Source organism: Doryrhamphus excisus, chromosome 18 (assembly GCF_030265055.1).
Source record: "Doryrhamphus excisus isolate RoL2022-K1 chromosome 18, RoL_Dexc_1.0, whole genome shotgun sequence".
Classification (NCBI taxonomy): Eukaryota; Metazoa; Chordata; class Actinopteri; order Syngnathiformes; family Syngnathidae; genus Doryrhamphus; species Doryrhamphus excisus.
The window spans coordinates 12,317,106-12,342,607 of NC_080483.1; the positions used below are offsets into that span (position 1 = coordinate 12,317,106).

Genomic DNA, 25,502 nt, shown 5'->3' on the forward strand with positions numbered 1-25,502 from the left:
ATATTTATATATTTAAGTATGGAAAAAATCTATAAATTTAATGTTAAAAATAAAAAAATTAAATTTAAAAAAATAAAATAAAAATTAAAAATAAAAACATAAATTATATTAGGAAAGCAGGAAGTGAACAAATGTAACAGTTACTGATTGTAAAAGTACCAGATGGAGGGGTAGGATTTAATAAGCTTTGCTTCTTCCTACTCCTTTTGGACATGTGGAACTGTGAACTGATTATGGGATGCACTCAATTGTAATCTGATGCATGTTCAAATGAAATAAAACCATTACCAAAACCAAAACCTCCGGGCCGCATGTCACTGGTACATAGTTTCCTTGGAATACAAACCTACACACCAAATATGTTCTTGCCAATAATAAATGTATAAAACACAGAAATGCATCTGCCCTTACCTTAAAAAGCCTCAGTATGTTGGCCACCATGATGGAAACAGAGCTGGAAGACGCTCCGATGACCCCCACCACCCTCTCCGGTTTGGTGATGATGGGCGCCCCTCCGCCAAGACATTTGACATCCGTGCCATCTTTTTCGATTAGCGCCTGCACGAAGGTGAGTGACTGCTCCAAGGCGTGGGTGTCCCGCGAGCACGTGTCCAGGATCCGGGCCCCCAGCGTAATATTTGGCAGCAGGTTATTGTCGTTATTGATGCGGTCCAGAGCGAAGAGCATGGCCTCCAGTCTGTGAATACCCTTTTCCTTCTTCAGCTCCCCACATGGCTTGCCGTCGTGGCCCCTGGCGTGCACCGGGAAGAGTCCGCCTAACGATATGTCACCGTCAATGCGAATGGAATTCAAATGTGTGTGGCCCGGACCTTTGGGTTTGGCGGCCTGAGTGGCCTTGAGGGAGCTGTCGAGGAGCAGCAACAGGAGAACAACACCCGGTCGCTGGCAGCCAGTCCGATCCGCTCTGCAAGGTGGGGGGTGGAACATGACGGCGGCCCGTATGAGCAAAATAGAAGCCAGGTACTTGCTGATGCTGGCCGGAGGGTTAATTGCTCTCCAAGCAGCTGGCACAGGAAAGGCTTCCTCTCATGTCTCCACTCTCTCAGACAGTTAATGTCTAATATGAGCTTGGCTCTTTCAAAAAGGATGTAATCCTCCACTTCCTCACTACATCCTGTGAACCAAAGTCTGTTGTTTCTCACACTCTTACCTTTGGAGAGCCGTCACTTGGGGCATCAGGAAGAACAAAGGTGAAAGACAAGCTGTGTTTTGGGGTTTTTGTTGTTTTGGTTTTTTTTGCCTTCGATTACTTCGTCCACTCTCCGCTTGCAATCACAGGTTTTAATCTTCAGCGTCCCCCTCGGCAGGGATTTGGTATATGTCAGAGCCCTCAGGTCCGCTTAGGTCCACAGCTTCTGTGTGAATTCCTGAAAGATGAAAAGGAGAGCAGTGAGGTTGAGAGAAACAGGAATGAAAAGAGGAAGGGATTTGTGTTGGCGTGAGCTTTTCAATATTTCTTTTTTTCCTTCTTCTTCTTCTTTCTAGATGCAACGTTATCTGGTGATGATGCGTTTTGTATTCAGACAGAGTTGTCATGAACTCTCAAGGTCAACGTCACAGCCCACGTGCCTCCTTGTCAGATGCCAACTTTGTCAACACACACTGTCGCACAGGTTTTTTTTTTCACCCAAATTTGTCAGATTTGCTACTGATTTCAAATTAATCAATGACAACCTGACACTAAACACTTTTACATTCCCACCATCAGCAGAAGCAGAATGTGTGTAAATGCATTTAAACATGTTTAGTGCTTTTCTACCTTTGAGGCATTCAAAGGACGTTGACACTACAATACAATACAATACAATACAATACAAGCAGTTGATGTTTGCTAAATACAAGGATGAAGAGTCTTGAACCAGTCATGATGTGCTATATATATCACTATATTGACAGTTACTATGGTATCCATTATGTCATTGGATGGTCATATCACCTCGTACTTCGGTACGGGACTAAAAATTTAAATTTTAAATTTTAAATAAGGAAAAAAAATTATAAAAAAATAAGTTATATTAGGAAAGCAGGAAGTGAACAAATGTCATGAACCAGTCATGATGTGCTATATATACGTATATCACTATACTGACAGTTACTGTGGTACCCATTATACCCATTGTATTTCAAATTTAAAAATTTTAATTTTAAAATTTAAAACTTAAGTAATGAAAAAAAATTATAAAAATAAATTATATTAGGAAAACGGGAAGTGAACAAATGTCATGAACCAGTCATGATGTGCTATATATATATCACTATATTGATAGTTACTATGGTACCCATTATGTCATTGTATGGTCATATCACCCCGTACTTCGGTATGTGACAAAAATAAAAAATAAATAAAATTTAAAACAAAAACAAAAATTAAACTACATTAAGAAAGCAGGAAGTGAACAAATGTAAGTACCAGATGGAGGGGTAGGATTTAATAAGCTTTGCTTCTTCCTACTCTTTTTGGACATGTGGAAGGGCTGAGGATGGAACTAACGACATTCAGGTTGGGAGGAAACCTACCTAAACCCAGCATACCCGTGATACCATTGAGGATAAGCGGCATAGAAAATTGATGGATGGACTGCAGTTTCCCTGATTTTGTTTCCCACTATAGTCTTATTTTGAGTCACTTTGATTATTTTAACTGTGCTGGTTGCTATTTGCGAGAGGAGAAAGTGTGCCATGTTTTTTTAACTTTTAGCTTATTTTGAGTTGTTTCATTTATCTCTGTTATGCGTTGGTAAAATACAACTGACCAAACGGTGTGTTCACACTTTCGGTTAAAAGTGAAGTTGCTCTGCTTGTATGCTTCGGTAATTAAATTCGGGACAATATCAATATATCAGATATTGGTTAAAAAATCCAATAACGAGCATCTCTACTGACAACCTCATATGGCTTTTTTCCAGCTCTAAACAGCAGAATAACAATCTGCGGAAAAGGGGCTCTAAGCGGCTGTACTGTGTAGAAAGGTCTTATGTAGCAGAGATCTACTACAAAGGAAAACCATTAGGTACATTAAATCTCTAAAAATTGGTTTCAAATACTGCTGTGATCTTTTTGCACCAGACTGGACCATTTTAACATTACATTGCTATGTCTGCTCACTGCTGGCAAAATCAATTACATTCATATAATAGCATTTATATGTGAGTCTCAGAGGCATGTACTAGGTGCATCAGCCTGACGGGCTAAAAGAAGCAGTCAGAAGTAGTAATAGTAGTAATAGTGCCATTAAAGAGTGAAAAGGGGAGTTTTAAGATTCAAAAAGGTAATTGTTGGAACAAATAGACTCTGTAAACTCAATCAGCAGGTTCTGAACATAAGATGCTATCAGCATGGCGGTGTTGTTGGTTTTCCACTTTAGACATTTTGCAAATGCCATATAGGCACAAATTACTACTTTAAAATTACATCCAAACTACAATATACAACATGTTAATAGTTATGGTAATTTTGGGTAATTACTTATGTTATTATTTCCTCAGAATAAGATGATGACCTCTAATAAGACAATATGTGAAGAAAATAAATTTCAAATGAAAAAAAAAACAGCCAATGGTGTTCCAGAGACATAGCAGGACTTCATCCCATCAAAGCAGGGGTGGGCAAATTACGGCCCGGGGGCCACATGCGGTCCATCAAGCGTTTGAATCCGGTCCGCCAGTTGCTTTCTAAGTATTTCAACTTTTAACATACAAACAACATGACTTGCAAGTCGGATGTCTTATTTAGTAAAAAAAAAAAAAAAAAAAGAAAAATTCTAAAATTAAATGACATAATTTGAAGTGGTCGGATATTTAAAGTGCTCCTGAAAAAAAGGACATGAGAACATACAGCTAATAGTATACTTTTACACATACAATTGGACAAATAATTCAAGGAAAATTATAAGCATAAAATAGTGTGTTACATACATGCTTTGTTAACTCAATGCGGCCCACGAGTCAAAATATAGATAGATGGATGGATGGATGGATGGATGGATTGCACAATTGCACAATAACACAGCAGTGAAACTGCCAACGAAACGTCGTTGCCTGGCTCCTGTGTAATAATAACAATAATAATAATAATAATAATAATAATAATGTGGAGAATAAATAGATTACATCAAATATGAACAACAATATACATCGTAAACAGTAAATTGCACAAATAATTAAAATAATTTTGAATAAATAATAATTATATTATATATATATATATATATATATATATATATATATATATATATATATATATATATATATATATATATATATAATTAAATAATATTAAAATATTTGCCCACCCCTGCATTAAAGCGTGTATTGAAAATACCCATACCCATAATAGTAGCACATAACTATCCCCCTCCTAAGTGTGTATCAGCACCTGACTCATACTTGAAGCTGTGATGGTCTCTGAAGGAACAATCTCCCAGCGTCAAAAGACAACGGGTTAAATCCTTGGCTCAGCAAACGGCCGAGATTCATTGAGAGCACATGTGAACTGACAAGGTCCCACGAACACAGCCGACTGTCTCTCACCGGGAGTGAAGAGAAGTTATTCTTCACAGGTGATTCACTCCGGGTGCCCTTTAAGTGCCGGCGAGCCAGTAAAGACTGCAAACACTGAGCTTTGTGGATGGGAGGTTTAATATCCTTGCTCTGGTCCAGCATTTACAACTACCACAAGAATGGGTATGGTCTCATACGGCAAATCATCCCATAGGCCGCAGCTTTTTCAACCACGGACAAATAACAATAACAATGCTGTGAACTGCATCTTGGAGTCTTCGGAAATTAGTGGGGATTTGGGCCATTTTTCTTTGTGTTCTGTGTAGCTACTGCTTTAATATAGGCCGGGTTTAATGTTAATAATAACAAAAACAAACGAAAAAAAAACACCTGTAATTGGCCCTCAGACCACATTTTGGACACACTTCCTCCATGATTCTAACAAATCCTCCTTGTTTCAGATGTGGTTCCTTCTTCACCACTATATATTTAAATTTTCTGGAGGTGGGTTCTGGCACATATACAGAATAAATCACTCCAGTAAGGCCACCCGTCTGTCTAAAAAAAAAAATAATAATAATAATAATAAAAACAGCCATTTTAATCAAGCACCTTTCAGAGCGTAGCGTTCACCGTGACATGCAGCCATGTGCTTACTGGATGGAAAGCACTACATTAGCATATTCCATATCATCATCATCATTGCGTATCCTATTTCCAGACGAGCACTGTAAGGCACCATGTGCTACACGCCCTTACTCGTATTGTAGACTGACACTGCTGTGAGAGATGATAGCAAGCTTATTGTGTTTAAGTTGAAAGCTCAGGAACGAACCTGACAAAGGCTTACTGGGTTGAAATTCTGGCCAATAAATAGAGTCATTTGAAAAATGGTGCACTGAATAGTTTGTGGTCAACACATGGAATATTGATATTGTGAAAGTTCTATGATCATTTGATAAATTCTCAATGGCTTATGAACAATTACTTGCTAAGTACTGATGCTTTTCTCAATGGCGACCATGTTCTTCAATCAATCTTGCTTAAATGTTACTAATAGGTGCCTAAAGATGTGTACCAAATCTAACTAGATGATGCAGGTACAAAAATCTAAATTCAGAATGAACACGGCAGTCATTCGGAAGCTGAAGCTGGACTGAAATGCTGTGGAAATACGCTAAAACGTAGAATAAAAGTAAGAGTAAATTGGCAGTTTGAGCTAAACTCAAGAATTGAACCAACTATCTCTGGGTTTGGATCCAAACCTCTTTAGCACAGGGGTCTCAAACTCCTGGCCTGAGGGCCAAATGCGGTTCACGGGATGCTAGTTTGATGCAAGTTTTTTTTAAAACCTGAACCAGACCCTAGATCCAGTGGCCCCCAGGTAAATTGAGTTTGAGACCCCTGGTTTAGCATGTAAGGGCATTTAGATCAATAATACAATCTGCCCCAATGACTTAATTGAGACTTACAAACCAATGACTTTCTCCCACCTGTCTGTATTTGTCAGAAAAATAATGGCACAGGAAACACAGTAGGGATTCTTGTTTTGACACATTTTCACCATTTCATGTGCAGTGATTGAGGAGTAGAAGCGTTAGCTTAAACAAGCAGGCATGTGAATAAATTAGGACCCCTTACAAGCTTTATCATTTAAGTAAACTCTGACAATTATCTCAAATATATCTCTTCTCACATTGAACCATTTATTTTTGTGTGCACAAGACACAGGGGGTGCTGCTATATTTTACCACATCCCACGCGCTTGTCGCAGAGATTCTTTTTGAGCGCATTTTGATATTTAGGAGGTCTGGAGAGCATTTGTGTTCTAGCAGAAGATAAATGAGGCGGGGGAGGATGAGACAGACGTAAAGGATGATGGGGGAGGAAGTGAACATTCAAGGTTACTAAGAAATCCAACAAAAAAAAGTACTGTATAAGTATTAGTATCAAGTGTTTTAAGTTTTTGCATCAATGTCATTAAGAGGTTTTTTTTAGTTCAGTCATCATGTGATGCTGAAAATGCTTTTTTTCTGATCATTTGACGGTTCAAAAAAATACAAGGCCAGTGGCATAGCAAGTATGTGGCTGGCCAACATTTTTGAAGGACCCTCCTTTATCGAAATAATCCCTCCTTTATCGTTGTTGGTAATTGGTTCCAGACCCGACTGTGATTAGCGAATTTCTTGAACTAACCACCCTATATTCACCGTTATAGTAGATACAATAATACTAACTGGCTAAATGCTGAAGTTCAAATCGGTTGCCAAGCAACTAGGGGTGCAACGATTCCTCGAATAATTTGAATACCTTGATTACAAAAAATAATCAAGGATTTTTTTCTGCCTCAAGGAATCACTTATGTCACAGACGCAAAAAAAAATTGCCGATCACCAATACTGATCATATAATTTTAAATGTATTACTGGCTATATTAGGGGTCACCAAAGGATACTTTTACTAAATGAAAATACCCAAGAGCTACTCATTATTGTAACATTTATTTTCATAACTTATTTCAAGCTAAAAAAAAAAAAAGCCAATATGCTAGTATCCACACCTCACGTTTGGCATTTATTTCGAGTCATCTCACATCATTGACTGAAAACCTGAATGAAAAGCCTCTGCTGGGTCCCTCCAGCCACATCCGCTGTCTGCTGAAGAGCAAATGCAGCCGACTCCCTCTTCTGTGCCCGCAAAGCAGATACAATATCTGCGTACACAATGGCCGTTTCTGGACTGGTTGCCAGCCAATCACAGGGCACATATAGACAAACAACCATTCACACTCACATTCATACCTATGGACAATTTGGAGTCACCAATTAACCAAGCATGATTTTGGAATGTGGGAGGAAACCGGAGTACCCGGAGAAAACCCACGCATGCACTGGGAGAACATGCAAACTCCACACAGAGATGGCCGAGGGTGGGATTGAACTCTCCTAGCTGTGAGGCCTGCGCGCTAACCACTCGACCGCCGTGCAGCCATATATATATATATATATATATATATATATATATATCCTCACCAGGGTTGCAGGGGTATGCTGGAGCCTATCCCAGCTAACTTCGGCCAAGAAGCGGGGTACACCCTGGACTGGTCACCAGCCAGGTCCAAAAACCTGATCAGTAATATGAAACATTTTTCATCTTTGACTTTTTCCTCTTAAAGAGTAATTAATGGCTGAGCAGCATGCCGAGGCCATGTTTACTATAGTTTATGGAATCTGCTCACCATCATGGCGGCCAAACACATGCAGGGCCGAGTCGGCACTAGACCCGTTGGGTCAGGTCTATGCTAAAAATACAGCATTCTCATCAGTTTCTGTTATGGATGCCAAATCAATGGGTAATTGCTAGCAACCTGTCTAATTTTACAAATAAATATACAACTAAAATCTTTTGGTGAACTCCCCTCTATAAATAAATGTTTATTTTCTCCACACGACGTCTATTCTCTGGAGTCATGCAGCAGCTGCTTTGAGCTGAAACCAGCCGGGAAACTTTTTAGAGATGTGCTCCTCTAACAGATGGGCAGGAGGGGCCTCCTAATTGACACTTCAGCATGTTGACGCTGCGCAGCAGATCAATAGAGTGGTGGACAGACGCCCTGAGGAAAATGAATGGCGAGCGTGCACACAAACACACAAGCAGTCCTAGAGAAGGCTTAGATGAGGCTGCCACCGTGTTTGTCGTGGAGGGAAAAGTGAACTCTTAAGAGAGGTGTCATGAAAAAAAAGTTTGGTTAAAACGTACAGTATCACTCATTGTCCACGAATGTAAAACAGCCGAGAGGCCGTCTGATGGCCTTTTTCAATCAGACAGACGGGAAGGCAAAAAGCCCATTTAGCAATCCCTGTGCTGCACATTTACTTCCTAAGTATTTGCATAATTTAGACAAAGCACGCTTCCACGACTGTTAGGCCGCACATTAGAAAGCAAACAGCAGCAGCGGAGATGTCTTTCTATTCGGGGCTAGACAAAGAAAACAACTTTGGGGCTTGGCCTTGCTCATGTCGAACATTTCTTTAAGCCGCCGTACCTCTGCCAAGCCTCGGCGAGGCTGCTAAGTGGTGCATGCATGCTTTTTCTTTTTTTTTTTTGTCTCAACACACAACAACACATCCCAGCTGTCAGATGAAACAGTTGGCAGGAAGGAAGTCATAGGCCAGCGCCATCCTTCTCTGTTCTTTCATATCTGATTGCAGCCCATTGGTGCCTCCACTAAGGTGGTTTGTCTGTGTTTGTTTGTTTGTTTGTTTACAAATTGTCAGACTGAATTTCAATCATATTTTACCACTGATATGTACAGCTTCAAAAAATGAACCATAAACACAATCTGTCCCTGGATGCACACTTTTCACAAATATTGGCAACAGGAAGAAGCTGTTGCAGGATCAAACTGCAATCGTCATAACCGAATATTAAATAGTAACAGTCATGTGTTAATTTGTTTCTTCAGTTGCATTAAGAAACATTCAAATTACACTTGCATAACCAAAAACCTCATACCAGTGTAAAAATCAGTTCACCATTGTTCACAACTTACTTATAGCATTCATACCTATGGACAATTTGGAGTGGCCAATTAACCTAGCATGTTTTTGGAATGTGGGAGGAAACCGGAGGAGTACCCGGAGAAAACCCATACATGCACGGGGTGAACGTGCAAAAAATATGAATTAAATTCATATGACTGCATGACCGCAACCCTCGTGAGGATAAGCGGTGGAAAATGAATGAATGAATGAACTTTAACCACAAAAATAAACATGTACATGCTCCATGTTGGCGGCACGGCGGCCGAGTGGTTAGCGCGCAGACCTCACAGCTAGGACCCACCCTCGGCCATCTCTGTGTGGAGTTTGCATGTTCTCCCCGTGCATGTGCGGGTTTTCTCCGGGTACTCCGGTTTCCTCCCACATTCCAAAAACATGCTAGGTTAATTGGCGACTCCAAATTGTCCATAGGTATGAATGTGAGTGTGAATGGTTGTTTGTCTATATGTGCCCTGTGATTGGCCGGCGACCAGTCCAGGGTGTACCCTGCCTCTCCCCCGAAGACAGCTGGGATAGGCTCCAGCACCCCTGCGACCCTCGTGAGGAAAAAGCAGTAGAACATGAATGAATGAATGAATGCTCCATGTTGCTGTCACTTGCTAATGCTATGCAATGCAACAGTTAGGACCCAATCTTGCCAATCTAGGCCAATTCCTCCAAGAACAAGTGTGATGTTTCCATCTTGACATCCCTTGTTTGTCAGTGTTCCGTGTCAAACAAGAACTGAGCATAGACCTCCAATGTTCTTTGGGTGCATTACTTTAAAGAAAGAGCAAAAACGCAGATGACCGTTGTGATTTATTTGGAAGGCCGAGGCGTGCGGTAAATCTCTCTATGAGAGGAGACTGCTGCTGTTTTGATTCGCCTTCGCTGGGAAGCCCAAGGAAACACACTGAATGCAATTTATCTTTTTGAAATATCAACTTGATGACAGCCGTGCCAGAAAGTCTCTGCCTTCCTACACTGGGGACGAGACATTTTAGGGCATGCAAACAAGGCTTGTGTGAGTCTTTAGTGAAGGGCACAGGGAGGGAAATGTGTTGTTTGGAAGATACTGCAGGTCATTTTAGAAGACGTAATTGATAAGGAAAAGAAGTGGGCCATCTTTAAGTTTTTTTTTTTTTTTTCCTGGCACTCCATTCAGGCTAATGGAGGGCTATGATCACTGAGCGGCATCAAGCAGGAGATAAATTGAGTGAAATGTGAGGAGGAGCATAGCTTCTCCTGCCCTGGACAAACTAAAGCAGGGAAAAAAATCACATGCTGCTTAAAAAGGATGGAAGATGCCTTGCAGGGAATCCATCAGCAAGGCATGGAAGCATATTAAAAATTGTTGACTTCCCGCTTGCTGGCTAACATCTTCCTATCATGATGAAATAAAACCTTTCACCAGCCTGCTTTCCTCTTTATGCAGTCACTCTTTCAGGCTCGCCTTTTGGGAATTAACCAATAAAAGTGCAGTAAAGAGTCTGCCTAGGATCTCATGCACACCTTGAGGGAATGAACTGAAGGGCATATTATGTAATTGATCAATAAAGTACCAAGTTTTCTTGCAAACCAGTAAGCTCACCAGTCTCGGATCATTTGAGGTTATTGTTCAACCAAGGTGATAGTTTGGAACCAAGGATACTTTGTGCGCTCTTGGGTGTGGTTCGCTTAGCGTTCACACTAATTGATTGATTTGTTCTCAATCAAAGCAAAATTTGTTCTCAATCAGAAATCACTCCACACTCTTTATTGCTCTTTGGTTCTACCATATCTTACTTATTGCGTGGAAATATGGGCTAATAACTATAAAAGCAATCTTCACTCACTAAATGCACTGCAAAAAAGGTCAGTAAGGATAATTCATAATGCCGCCTACAGAGAACATACTAACTCCTTATTTCTAAAATCACAAATACTTCAACTTGCTGATATAGTTCATCTTCAAATAGCAAAATTAATGCATAAGGCTAAAAATAACCAATTACCTAAAAATGTCATCCAATACTTCTCTACAAGAGAGGAGAAATATGATCTCAGGGAAGAACTACATTTGAAACACTTACTATATGCTAGGACTACGTTAAAAAGCCATAGCATTTCAGTATGTGGAATCAAACTATGGAATGGATTGAGTAAGGAACTCAAACAATGCACAACGATGAGGCAATTCAAGAAACAATACAAGCAGTTGATGTTTGCTAAATACAAGGATGAAGAGTCTTGAACCAGTCATGATGTGCTATATATATCACTATATTGACACTTACTATGGTACCCATTATGTCATTGGATGCTCATATCACCTTGTACTTCGGTACGTGGTACATTATTTAAAAAAAAAAAAAAAAAAAAATTAAACTGTATTTTGGAAAGCAGGAAGTGAACAAATGTAACAGTTACTGATTGTAAAAGTACCAGATGGAAGGGTAGGATTTAATAAGCTTTGCTTCTTCCTACTCCTTTCGGACATGTGGAACTGTGAACTGATTATGTGATGCATTCAATTGTAATCGGATGCATGTTCAAATGAAATAAAACCATTACCATTACACTGATTTTTACATTCTGCCATATATCATCTTGGATTTAATATGTTAAAGAGAACCATATCAGAGACAGAAAAGCCAAGAAAAAACAACTTTGCTGTGTTTTCTTTTGTGTATTTTTCTTTTGGCTGCCATTTCAACACTAGTCCATGCCTATGGTGTTCACATTTGAGCTCAAGTGACCCAAACTGCACCAGAATTGACTCGGAAATGGAGCGAAACCCATCTCTTAAGTACTCTCACACCCCTTGTTTGGGGATGGGAGGATCCCATTCACGCTTGACCAAAGCGGTCGTATATGAGCAAAGCAAATGCACCACAGTTCGCTTAAACCAAACAAAACATCCAAAGTCTGAGCACAACCTTAGAGCTTAGGAACTGGAAGCTGATCACACAGAAGAGCCCATCACAGTAGAGAGTGGGGGTGGGGGGGGTGGGGAGGGGATGGTGTTACGCTCGATACAGGAGGCTGCTACCTCTCAGACACACTGATTGATTTACTGTATCTGTTGAGCCCGACCTGCCTTGCCTGCCTGCCTGTCAAGATTAAGGCATTCTTGTCCTATCAAACCTTGAGAGAAGTTATTTCCAAGAGAATCGCTCCAGGCTGCCAACGTATGGAAAAGTATGCGTTATCGCCAATGAAGGAAAATGCTCCAGGAGCATTGGCGGCGTTTTGTTAAGATTGTTGGCAATAACACAATGTATGAAGAGCTTGAGAGACATTCCAATGTATGTATTGTGTCCAAGTCTCAAAAGGAGAGACCTTAAAGTCTTCAGGTTGGAATTTTCCTTAATGACGAGATATTGACAATTATGGTTTTGTGTACCATATTTACAGTATAGGGCATACTCACACAGGGCTATTATTACAATCTTGGACATGTTTTTGGAATGTGGGAGGAAACCGGAGTACCCGGAGAAAACCCACGCATGCACGGGGAGAACATGCAAACTCCACACAGAGATGCCCGGGGGTGGGATTGAACTTGGGTCTCCTAGCTAACCACTCGTCCACCGTGCAACCATATATATATTATATAGGGACCCCCATCCATCCATCTTCTATGCCCCTTATCCTCACCAGTGTGACAGGGGTATGCTGGAGCCTATCCCAGCTGACTTCGCCAATTAATCTAGCATGTTTTTGGAATGTTTGAGGAAACCGGAGTACCCGGAGAAAACCCACTCACGCACGGGGAGAACATGCAAACTCCACACAGAGAGGGTGGAATTGAACTCGGGTCTCCTAGCTGTGAGGCCTGCGTAAGCATGTTCATTCATTCATTCATTCATTCATTCATTTTCTACCGCTTATCCTCACGAGGGTCGTGGGGGATCCTGGAGCCTGGCCAGCCAATCACAGGGCACATATAGACAAACAACCATTCACACTCACATTCATACCTATGGACAATTTGGAGTCGCCAATTAACCTAGCATGTTTTTGGAATGTGGGAGGAAACCGGAGTACCCGGAGAAAACCCACGCATGCACGGGGAGAACATGCAAACTCCACACAGAGAGGGTGGAATTGAACTCGGGTCTCCTAGTTGTGAGGTCTGCGCAAGCATGTTAATTAAGATTAAATAAGATATGCCCTTATTAGTCCCATAAGGGGAAATGTCAGTTTAAAATGGCAAGACTTTAATATGCACTTGACTGAACCATGGGTTTTGATGTTTTGATTGTTTTGGAATATTTGTAGTCTTTTTGTATATATTTCTGTTATCAAATGTGTCAAGTATTATTAATGGCTTGTGATAAGGGATTACAATATGGTCACTGCATTGAATGCAACGCGATGCATGTGGTGATGGCATCACAACCGGGCGTTGCATGAGTGCTATGTGGTAGTGGGTAGTGGGTAGAGCTACCCAACTGCCTCTTCATCACCTTCACATTCATTTTCCTCAGCCAGTTCTCACAGGTGTGTTTGTGCACCTTATCAAGTTGGAAAAGGGCATCGTTCTCTTCTTCACAATGTCACAGTCCATGTTGGAATTAATGTTTCCCTTCAATGAACTGCATCTCCCAGACCATGACTCTGCCACCACAATGCTCCACTGTAGGCAACTGCTTCATTATGCAGAGTACAGAGGAGCAGCGATATGCAACAAACTCCACAAATCAGGTACAGTTGCTCTCATTTTGAATATTGTAATTCCTGTTAGGGTGATCCAAGTGGACCAGAGCACTGCTGGTTTGTACTGAATTTGGAAAATAGTTCATATCCCTCTGGAATTAGTGTCTTTGGCTCACTGTAGAATCAATAGCGGAACTTTCAAATGAAGGTCGCCTGGGTTGTATGTTCATATATGTAAATATATGTGGCTCTTTAGGTTCCTCAATCTGGAGTCAGTGAACTTTACATTATTTGATGTTGGAATTCTTATCATTGGTGGTGACCTTTAACTGAGCCTGTTCGTTTGGATCCTCTTCATTATTGTAAATCATGCTCACTGATGCTGAGATGCAAAGTAAAATATACATCATCTAATTGGCAGCCAGGCTGCACGGCGGTCGAGTGGTTAGCACGCAGGTATAGGTATGAATGTGAGTGTGAATGGTTGTTTGACTATATGTGCCCTGTGATTGGCTGGCGACCAGTCCAGGGTGTACCCTGCCTCTCGTCCGAAGTCAGCTGGGATAGGCTCCAGCACCCACCGCGACCCTTGTGAGGAAAAGCGGTAGAAAATGAATGAATGAATGTTAATACTCGGCTGCTTGGCAGTAAAGTGGTTAGCGCACAGGCCACACAGCTAGGAGACCCGAGTTCGATTCCACCCTCGGCCATCTCTGGGTGGAGTTTGTATGTTCTTCCCGTGCATGCGTGGGTTTTCTCCGGGTACTCCGGTTTCCTCCCACATTCCAAAAACTCCAAATTGTCCATAGGTATGAATGTGAGTGTGAATGGTTGTTTGTCTATATGTGCCCTGTGATTGGCTGGCCACCAGTCCAGGGTGTACCCCGCCTCTCGCCCGAAGACAGCTGGGATAGGCTCCAGCACCCCCGTGACCCTCATGAGGATAAGTGGTAGAAAATGAATGAATGAATAATTTTTAGGGGAAAAAATGTCCAACTGAATGATTAACTAGGAGATCCGAGTTCAATTCCACCCTCGGCCATATATGTGTGGGGTTTGCGTATTCTCCCCGTGCATGCGTGGGTTTTCTCCGGGTACTCCGGTTTCCTCCCACATTCCAAAAACATGCTAGGTTAATTGGCGACTCCAAATTGTCCATAGGTATGAATGTGAGTGTGAATGGTTGTTTGTCTATATGTGCCCTGTGATTGGCTGGCAACCATTCGAGAGTGTATCTTGCCTTTCGCCTGAGGACAGCTGGGATAGGCCCCAGCATTAGCGGTAGAAAATGAATGACTGAATGAATGAATTGTCAGCCCATAATTCTACCTTTTTATAATCTAGCCAAGAAATGTGATAATTATTTTTTCTTTGTGCTTCTCAGGAATCTCTGAATGGATGCAACATAAACAAACGCTAATGCACGTTGGTCGCCAAGAGGTCAGTCCTGTGAAACATGCAGCAGATGTTGACGCTGCAAGGTCTCACTATCAAAGCTGCAGGTGGGCGAGCAAGGCATGTAATGTTTATAAAAGCAGGCTGAATAAAAGGCTTTTATTGTATTAGCTTTAGCCAACAGGAATGATAACTGGCAGCAGGAAATAAAAGATGCAGGTGAGAAGTGAGTGTAGCTGATGGCTTTGTTGTTTGTTTACGATTGAATATCAGCTGTGCACCTATGTGGCATCTCATCCACTATTGTTCCTCTTCAGTTTGTCAAATAATGAAAATAAATGAGATTACAAAGAAAAAGAGCCATGGTGAATATAGGACGATCCCAGCGAGGACCAAACCACCTCATTCCTACTGGAAGATAGAATCCAAACATAATTGTATTCCGGATCGCCCCTCTGGAACCTAACTGGCTTATTAATAGCTATTTTCATTCAATTTGATTTGACTCAGAAGTTAGTATGATTCATGTTTTGTAGTAATATACCTACATGGGAAATTGTCAAATAAATTATTTTTAGTGGAAAAATGTCTTAAAAGGAAACAAGGAGCAGCTGTATCATTACACCACAAAGGACTGACTGGTAAATTTTTGGTGTTTTTCTCTCCTGTCTTGAGAGCACAAAATGTGTATGTCCAATAGAGCTATCTTGTGGAAGTAATATCAAAATAAACCCAAGAGGTTGCCCACAGCCACAGCTGTTAATGGCAATGTTTTTTTAGAGACCCCATTGGTTATTTACTTTTACCACGCACACAACTACAGGAGACTCTGCAGTTATAATAATTCATTCATTTTCTACCGCTTATCCTCACGAGGGTCGCAGGGATGCTGGAGCCTATCCCAGCTGTCTTTGGACTGTTTGCCAGCCAATCACAGGGCACAACATTTTAAATAAAGCTAGTGGATATTGTCCACTCATAGGTGCAATACAGCTACTATCTTGTGGAAGTAATATCAAAATAAACTCAAGAGGTTGCCTACAGCCACAGCTGTTAATGGCAATGTTTTTTAGAGACCACTTCGGTTATTTGCTTTTATCACGCACACAACTACAGGAGACTCTGCAGTTAGAATAATTCATTCATTCATTCATTTTCTACCGCTTATCCTCACAAGGGTCGCAGGGATGCTGGAGCCTATCCCAGCTGTCTTTGGACTGTTTGCCAGCCAATCACAGGGCACATATAAACAAACAACCATTCACACTCAAATTCATACCTATGGACAATTTGGATTCGCCAATTAACCTAGCATGTTCTTGGAATGTGGGAGGAAACCGATTTACCCCGAGAAAACCCACGCATGCACGGGGAGCATGCAAACTCCACACAGAGATGGCAGAGGGTGGAATTGAACCCGGGACTCACTATTGGGATTGAACTCGGGTTTCCGAGCTGTGAGGTCTGCGCAACTTTTATCATTTTTAGGAGAAAAAAAAGTCCAACAAAATGATTTACTGTGATTATTTAATTAATTTTGGTGCCGCTGGATAAAGGTTTTTAAAAAAATGGTGACCGTCTACAGCTTGGTGCTAATGAAAATGTCAGTGTGAGTGTTTGGCCTTGGCAGACTTTACTCTAGTTTTCTATAGTCTAACTCTAGTTTATGGTGGCTGTATTTGTTTTCATTGATCTGCTCCCATATTCATTTGGACCACTGTTGACGTTTACTAGCATAGATGCCAACTGTTAGTTTAGATGTGTGTCGTTTTTACGATGCAGATTAGTGGCGTGTTTTCTTTCAAAATGACCTAATAAGATCATTTCAGGTGTTGCGGTTGTTTGTCTTCTGCTGCACGGTGCAGCCTCGAGCATCTAAAACAGCCAGCAAAGGAAGAAGAGAGTGTGGGGTTTAGAAAAAAAAAAAAAAAAAAAAATCGATGTAATCGAACACTATGTGGCCACTGCTGTAGCGAGCGTCGATACAACTGTCCGATGTTAAAAAGGGAAAACGTGCATCGTCATCCTGCACTGCACTTAGTGCCAAACCTCCGTGACACAAAGTTCCAGGGGAGAGTGAAAGTCACAAAGAGACACGGTCGTCATGGAGATGGAGGCATCTTGTGATTATGTGAGGGTTTTGATGTCGCTCATTAGGCTGCTAATGATTTGCGGGATGGATTTTTAGGTGTTTACGTGGACATCCAAGCTCCTTCATTTTTCTCCTAATTCCCGTCATTTGCATCTCGCTAATGGATACCAGCACGCCTCTCTCGCATCGTAATCAATGGAAATGTCGTTTTTCCCCCGATCTTTTGATCATGCCACACATTGTCACATTCCTCAAGAGGGATATGCTTCCGATTACCGGCTTTGTTCAATGCTCTCCAGCAAATGGTTTGTCTGGTTTCATGCTGCAGGAAAACCTCAAGAGCAGATTTGAAACATCATGACAAAACCACCCATAATGCAACAGAATAAAACACGCTTTTCACCGTGTGGGGAAAAGAACATGAACATCTCATTATATTCAAAAGCCAGACTAAAGAATTTATTATGTAGCCTTGATTTACCATATAACCAAGTGACAAACTTTGAGTTAAAAAAAATATAATAATTCATAGTTTCTGTCTCCTCAGTCTCTTTCTGTGTGGCTGTGTGCAATTTAATAACGATGTCTGGAGTTTCCGAATATTAAAATGTCAAAATAGTTATCGACTCTGTCATTTGGACGTGTCAAAGCTGGCAAGTGCAGTTTTAAATCAGCGCTATGTTGTAATTTTCCTTCAGAAACATGCTGTCCTGTTAGCATTTAGCTCACACATTATTCTCTGCACGGTGGACGAGTGGTTTGCGCGCAGGCCTCACAGCTAGGAAACCCGAGTTCAATTCCACCCTCGGCCATCTCTGTGTGGAGTTTGCGTGGGTTTTCTCCGGGTACTCCGGTTTCCTCCCACATTCCAAAAACATGCTAGGTTAATTGGCGACTCCAAATTGTCCATAGGTATGAATGTGAGTGTGAATGGTTGTTTGTCTATATGTGCCCTGTGATTGGCTGGCCACCAGTCCAGGGTGTACTCTCGCCCGAAGACAGTTGGGATAGGCTCCAGCATGACTGCAACCCTAGTGAGGATAAGCTGTACAGAAAATGGATGGATGGATAGTAATAAAACCTACAATAAAATATAAATATTGCATATGAGCAAATAATATATAGATATAATATCCAGTAGCTTTACTTAAAATGTTGTTTGTGTTACATTGTCATACAGTTGTTTACAATGAACCCATGAGCTGTATTTATGGCATCTATAACATAAAACATTCATTCATTTTCTACCGCTTTTTCCTCACGAGGGTCGCGGGGGTGCTGGAGCCTATCCCAGCTGACTTTCGTCAGCAGCCAATCACAGGGCACATATAGACAAACAACCATTCACACTCACATTCATACCTATGGACAATTTGGAGTCGCCAATTAACCTAGCATGTTTTTGGAATGTGGGAGGAAACCGGAGTACCCGGAGAAAACCCACGCATGCACGGGGAGAACATGCAAACTCCACACAGAGATGGCCAAGGGTGGAATTGAACCCTGGTCTCCTAGCTAACCACATAAAACAAATATTAATATTTGTCCATTGAACTGTAGTATGAATGTATTTTCTGTATAATTCCAATCGTTTTTAACATTTTTTTTTGCAGAATTTGCAGATTCCCTGATCAAATACAGGACAGAAAACAATGAGCGTTGCGTCTCGGGTTAGTGTGTAAGCCCCGCCTACCGTGAGTGTACACAGAGTGGAATCATGGAGCTTGCCAGCTTGTGTTTGTTTATACAGCGTGACTTTTTACAGCGCATGTAAATCACATTATTATTCTTGTTAATCCCACAATAAAATACATGGAAACGTCATAATGGAGTACCGATGCATCCATTATGCTACATTCGTCACTCGGTGATTCACACATGTATCGTTGACAGGATTTAAAGTCTCCAACAGTGACTGGACCTTTGCCTTCATTTCTGATGGTCGCTCCTGTAAATTCTGCATTGTGCATTGCGGTGACATACGGCCTCTGGCTACAAATAAGAGCCAATTCTTATTTGGATTTCAGGGGATCCCGCGCTGTCCTTTCCGGTGACATCCCCCCTTTTTTTTTTAATGAAAGTTTTTCATCATCATATTGTCAGCAACAGGTTGACACCACTTAGTCTCCCCCAGAGGAGCTGTCTGGTCCAATCCTCAATGCTGGCATTTTACTTCCACAGAGGAAGCAACCTGCACCAGGATCACATGACAAGCCCTCGGGTTCCCGTCCCCCCCCCATTCCAAAGAGAAACTTGAATAACATTTTAACGTCTATGACTCGCAGCACTAGTCATTCTCTGGTTTTTAATTCGCCCATCGCTCACTTAGTTGCATGCTCAAAAGGGCTGCTCTGAGGTCAGCCGTGGCACAGAACGCCAGACCGTTGCCCCACTTCCTCTGCTTTTCCAGGCGTAAAAAGGAGCGTACGCATGCATGTGTGTGTATGTGTAGTGCGCGGGGCCGAAGTAGACGTTTGAGTAATTCGTGCTGACATCCGGAGAAGCCGTGATTGCTTACAGGGGGCTACGTGGGCGAGCCACTGGGTGGCAGCGGCAGCGGAGGGACGGTGGCGGTGTCTCCCACGGACGTTTAACAGCCTTCTGAAAGCTTCAGAGACGGCCGGCCCGACGCCAGCAAACTGTCGGTGCGGGGGTGAGGGGGTGGTGAAATAGCTGATGGTGCAAAAAAAAAAAAGAAGGGAGGCAAGGTAAGGGAGCACTCCACAGTAATTCCTGGAATACCTTTCATTGTACTCCAGCGACCGCTCCTACATAAGGAAGAAACCTCGAACACGACCAGGACTTAATGCGTCATTTTGAACAACATCATTATGTTGAAGGTGCAAAACCTTGTAGAGGAGTGGCTCATGGGCACATTACTTGTTGGTGAGAATCTGGGTAAAGGGTTAATGGAAACATCCATTCCCAACAAGCATAATAACATTGTCTCAATATCCCCTATGAACCAGGAAGTAGCCTAGTGATTAACAAACAGATGGAACAGTTTTTCCTTGCTGGAGGTGTACACTCTACTAAAAAAAGTGTTTGCCCCCTTTCTAATTTCTCATTTTTGAGATGGTTCAGCTCATTAAACAAATTTAAATATCAATATTAATTTTAATAATAAATATATATAATATATAATAATATATATAATAATATATAATAATAAATGAATTAATAATAAATAAATTAAATTAATAATAAATTTAAATATTAGTCCATGACAACACAAAATGCAGTTTTCAAATGACAATAACATCAATCCAAAACTACATGTCTACATAAGTGGAAAAAGTGACCACCACCACCCCCCCCACCCGCCCCCGCCCCAAAATCATAATTTGGTTGAGATTAATTGACATCTATCAGTCTAAAAAAAGGTTATAAAGCCATTTCTAAAGCTCTGGGACTCCAGCAAACCACAGTGAGAGCCATTATCCACAAATGACAAAACCACAGAACAAATGATGAACCTTCCCAGGAGTGGCCAACTAAGATGAACCCAAAGAACGCAGTGACGACTGATCCAAGAGGTCACAAAAGACCCCCCAACAACATCCAAAGAACTGCAGCACTTGTCTCAGTTAAAGTTTTGTTTGATGATCCCTAAGACCTTTGGGAAAATACTTTGTCTGACAAGACAAAAGTTAAAACTTTTTAGAAGGTGTGTGTCTCATTACATCTGGCGTACACCATACCAAGAGTAAAATATGGTGGTGGTAGTGTGATGGTCAGGGGTGACTCGCCAATGTGGCTGAATTATAAGAATTCTGCAAAGATTTTGTTTCATTTAAAAACTGTGAGACAAAAAAAGAAATCAGGAAGGGGAAAACTTATATCACACCACTGTAGATATGCTAAAAGGCTTTACATACAGTATATTTCAAGAATAATATCAGTATAATAGTATCAGTAAAAAAGCATATTATACTGCATATGAACTTGGGTCTTTGCAGTTTTTTCATCTTTTGTCTTAAATAATCTTCGTAAATGTCATTTTCGTATATCATAAATATTATGACAATTTGTTCCCAAAATTTTAACTTGGTTTAATTTTTAAAGTTTGTTCCTCATAATTAAAAAATACTTTAAAATATGTTTTTCCATATTTCAACTCTAACACTACTAAAATGACATACTAGTAATAATAGTTTATTCTCCTAAAATTCAAACTTTTTCTTGTAAGAATACAACGTTTTTCTTTTAATATTTTCACTTTATTCATATGAAATTGCAGGTGTTTTTTATATTTGCTGTTGTTTTTCATTTTCTAATTACACTTTCTTCATGTAAATTTTCTTAATACCATAATATTTTGACTTTATTCATTCATATTGATCTTCATATTCAACTTTATTCATTGTTTTTCATAATGTCATGATAAAATAACAAAAAATTACGATAAAAATAAGATATTTTTTCTTTAATACTTCAACATTATGCTACTAAATTTAGATTAGTTTTCCTCATAATATTACATTATTATTCCTGTAGATTATAACCTTTTTATGTGTCTATATTTGTTACATTTATTCATGTAAATCTACAGCAAATTATGTTTTTAGTTTGCTGGATGATATTTGTAACATGTGCTGTGCGGCAAATGCCTCCCAAGCCGCACTTTGGACATTCTTGTTATAGATAGTCATCACAGCAACAAAACAAAAACAACAAGAAATGAAATGATGGTGTCTGTGTGTTTTTTGGTGTGTTATTGGAATGAACCCCGTCTGTTCATGAGCACGGTGACCCCTCATGCTCGTTTCTGCTCATTTGGCTCGGACCTCCTGCGGTGTGTCGGTGAAAAATGACTTTTCTGACCATGAATGTGACAAATGCATGCTGACTCAGTGGGCTACAATGTAGGGGGGAGGTTGATGATGATGATGGTGGCGGCGGCGGGGGTTGCAGCCTTCCCACAGACCATCACAGCAGCGTCAGTGAATGCATCACAACACAGCCCCTGGAGGCGACTGTAAGTCAACAGTCCCTAATGTGAGAGCCTTGGCTATGCAGTCTGTTAAATAGATTGTGAAAATGCTCTTTTCATGACTAAGATGGGGCTTTTCATTAATCCAGCAGCTCAACCTGCCTCCGCATCATAGACATCCCTCGCAGGGGGGGATACAAAAACACCCACAGTGGGCTGGCGGGTTCTCTCACAAGAGCTTGTGATCTTTGCATCCACCCCCCCGAACAGTGCAGCCATTGTTAAGTCATTCTAGTGGACACATGCATACAATCAACATACAGTACACATGCATGCAGACCATGCTTGAAGTGTCTGCCTCTCGGCGTGTGTGCCAATTTGTGCACACATGAGGCTTTCAAAAGCACGCAGTCTTTGTATGCTGCATGTAGGTGGATGCGCTTCAGACAGATGTTCACACGACTTAAATCGCATTTTGCCTTTTATACGGAAATATAGCCTTTATAGATAACGTGTTATTTCTGGAGGCGTGGTTGTTAATGATACCCACGGCAGGATTAGAGGCACCGGTACGTGCATGGGTGCTGATCGTGATGCTCATTGCAATGACAACCATGTATGTCACATTTATGCTTTTTCTACTCAGAAACCATAAAAAGTTGTTTTACATTTAAGTACATTATTGATTAAAAAAACACTAAGCTATTCTGAGACAAATTTAGCATCCTTTGGCAACCATTTTTATGACAGCATAATTTACTATCCACTCCACATGAGTCAACAAACAGCCATTATTTTCCAAATAACTGGCAACACATGCGAGTAGCAATATCATGTCTTGCCTATACAGTCAAGCATAGTGGTGCATGAGTGCTCCCATCACTGGGGAGCTGCGGTTCATTTAGGATAAATATTAATTCCAAAATGTAAACTGTGGATCAGAGCATGATTTTGGTTCCGTTTTTTTTTTTGTTTTTTTTTTCCCAAACATCCTCAGTAGACCACGGCAAAGCTGATTTAAATGTAGCCCTTTTCCATGGCTCAGGAAGTACTGGTAACTTATGCACTTCCTGTTTCTATTTTTTACACAAAGACAAAATGGGATTTTTTTTTGTGATTGAAAATTGATAAATGGATTACAAATACATGCTAGAGCTACACAGCGGTCTAGTGGTTAGCGTGCAGACCTCACAGCTAAGAAACCCGAGTTCAATCCCACCCTCGGCCATCTCTGTGTGGAGTATCCATGTTCTCCGGGGGTTTTCTCCGGGTACTCCGGTTTCCTCCCACATTCCAAAAACATGCTAGGTTAATTGGCGGCACGTCTGTCGCTCCAGCGTTTACTTTAACATGTCTACCAAAGCAGCTGCACGGTGGTTGAGTGGTTAGCACGTTAGCCACACTGCCGGTAGATAAGGAGAACCTGGGTTTGATTCCCAAAACATGCACGTTAAATTGCCCATAGGTATGAATGTGAGTGTGAATGGTTGTTTGTCTATATGTGCCCTGTGATTGGCTGGCGACCAGTCCAGGGTGTACCCCGCCCGTAGATAGCTGGGATAGGCTCCAGCACCCCCCGCAACCCCTGTGAGGATAAGCGGTAGAAAATGAACGAATGAATGAAATACATGCTAATTATTTTTATTAACATAAATAATTTAAATACATAATACATATGAAAAAATAATATAATAAAAAAAATATAATAATAATATAATAAAAAATATTTTAAAAAGATATAATAATAATATAATAAAAAATAATAATTGCTCAATGAAGAGAAAAATAATCAATATTAAGATAAATAAAGAAATTATAGCTTGTTTAATGCTTGGTAAACCTTGGTAAACTAGCAGTTTCCCAGCATGATAAAGAGCACAAACACACCTCCAAGATGAAAGTGCCTTCCTGAGGAAGATGAAGGTGGTGAAGTGGCCAAGTATGTCACCTCTACACCTGAACCCACTTGAGCACCTGTGGCCATCCTCAAGTGGAAGAAAGATGGAGGAGTGCAAACATCCACTGTGATACCATCATGGAGGAGTGAAAGAGGATTCCAGTAACAACATCACATGTGCTGGTCTAGTGAATCCCATTCCCAAGAGGATTAAGATAGCAACATAATACGGACACATTCACTGTGAAGTGCAACTCGCTTGTGTTGCCAGGTATGATTGCTACTAAACAATATTGTTGACTCATTTCAGTAGTAAGTCTATACTGCTACACAGGCTGTACACTGACTACTCTGAAGTTTACTTTATATAGTATTGTCATTTGATAAGATATAATATAAAGCTTGCTGAAATGTGAGGGGTTTTGTCACGTTTTCTGTTTGAACACAAAGTGTCATTATGTTGAACCCTTGGCTTTGACCATAGGCAGTAGATATATTTGCACAAATTGCCGGTATTGGAACGGTATCGCTGATACAAGGCTGAATTTGAATAATCTTCACTCGCTAAATGTACTGCAAAAAAGGTCAGTAAGGATAATTCATAATGCCGCCTACAGAGAACATACTAACTCCTTATTTCTAAAATCAAAAATACTTAAACTTGCTGATATAGTTCATCTTCAAATAGCAAAATTAATGCATAAGGCTGAAAATAACCAATTAGCTAAAAATTTCATCCAATACTTCTCTACAAGAGAGGAGAAATATGATCTCAGGGAAGAACTACATTTGAAACACTTATATGCTAGGACTACGTTAAAAAGCCATAGCATTTCAGTATGTGGAATCAAACTATGGAATGGATTGAGTAAGGAACTCAAACGATGCACAACGATGAGCCAATTCAAGAAACAATACAAGCAGTTGATGTTTGCTAAATACAAGGATGAAGAGTCTTGAACCAGTCATGATGTGCTATATATATCACTATATTGACACTTACTATGGTACCCATTATGTCATTGGATGGTCATATCACCTTGTACTTTGGTATGAGGTACATTATTTAAAAAAAAAACAAAAAAAACCTTAAACTGTATTATGGAAAGCAGGAAGTGAATAAATGTAACAGTTACGGATTGTAAAAGTACTAGATGGATGGGGTAGGACAGTGACAGTTACTATGGTACCCATTATGTCATTGTATGGTCATATCACCTTGTACTTCGGTATGAGGTACATTATTAAAAAAAAACAAAAAAAACTTAAACTGTATTATGGAAAGCAGGAAGTGAACAAATGTAACAGTTACTGATTGTAAAAGTACCAGATGGAGGGGTAGGATTTAATAAGCTTTGCTTCTTCCTACTCCTTTCGGACATGTGGAACTGTGAACTGATTATGTGATGCATTCAATTGTAATCTGATGCATGTTCAAATGAAATTAAACTATTACCATTACCATAATAATAATCAAGAAAGT

The 25,502-nt window shown here is 40.6% G+C and overlaps 1 protein-coding gene across 4 annotated transcripts in view; it reads right to left on the reverse strand.

The window, feature by feature from the left end:
* LOC131105877 (metabotropic glutamate receptor 4-like) overlaps window positions 1–25,502 on the reverse strand; it is a 169,955-nt gene that overhangs the window by 138,555 nt on the left and 5,898 nt on the right. For all 4 annotated transcript variants that reach the window (XM_058054319.1, XM_058054322.1, XM_058054320.1 and 1 more), the window contains exon 2: window positions 412–1,388. In XM_058054319.1, the coding sequence (XP_057910302.1) occupies window positions 412–948 (537 nt within the window). In that variant the 5' untranslated portion in view covers window positions 949–1,388. The remainder of the gene's footprint in view (window positions 1–411; window positions 1,389–25,502) is intronic.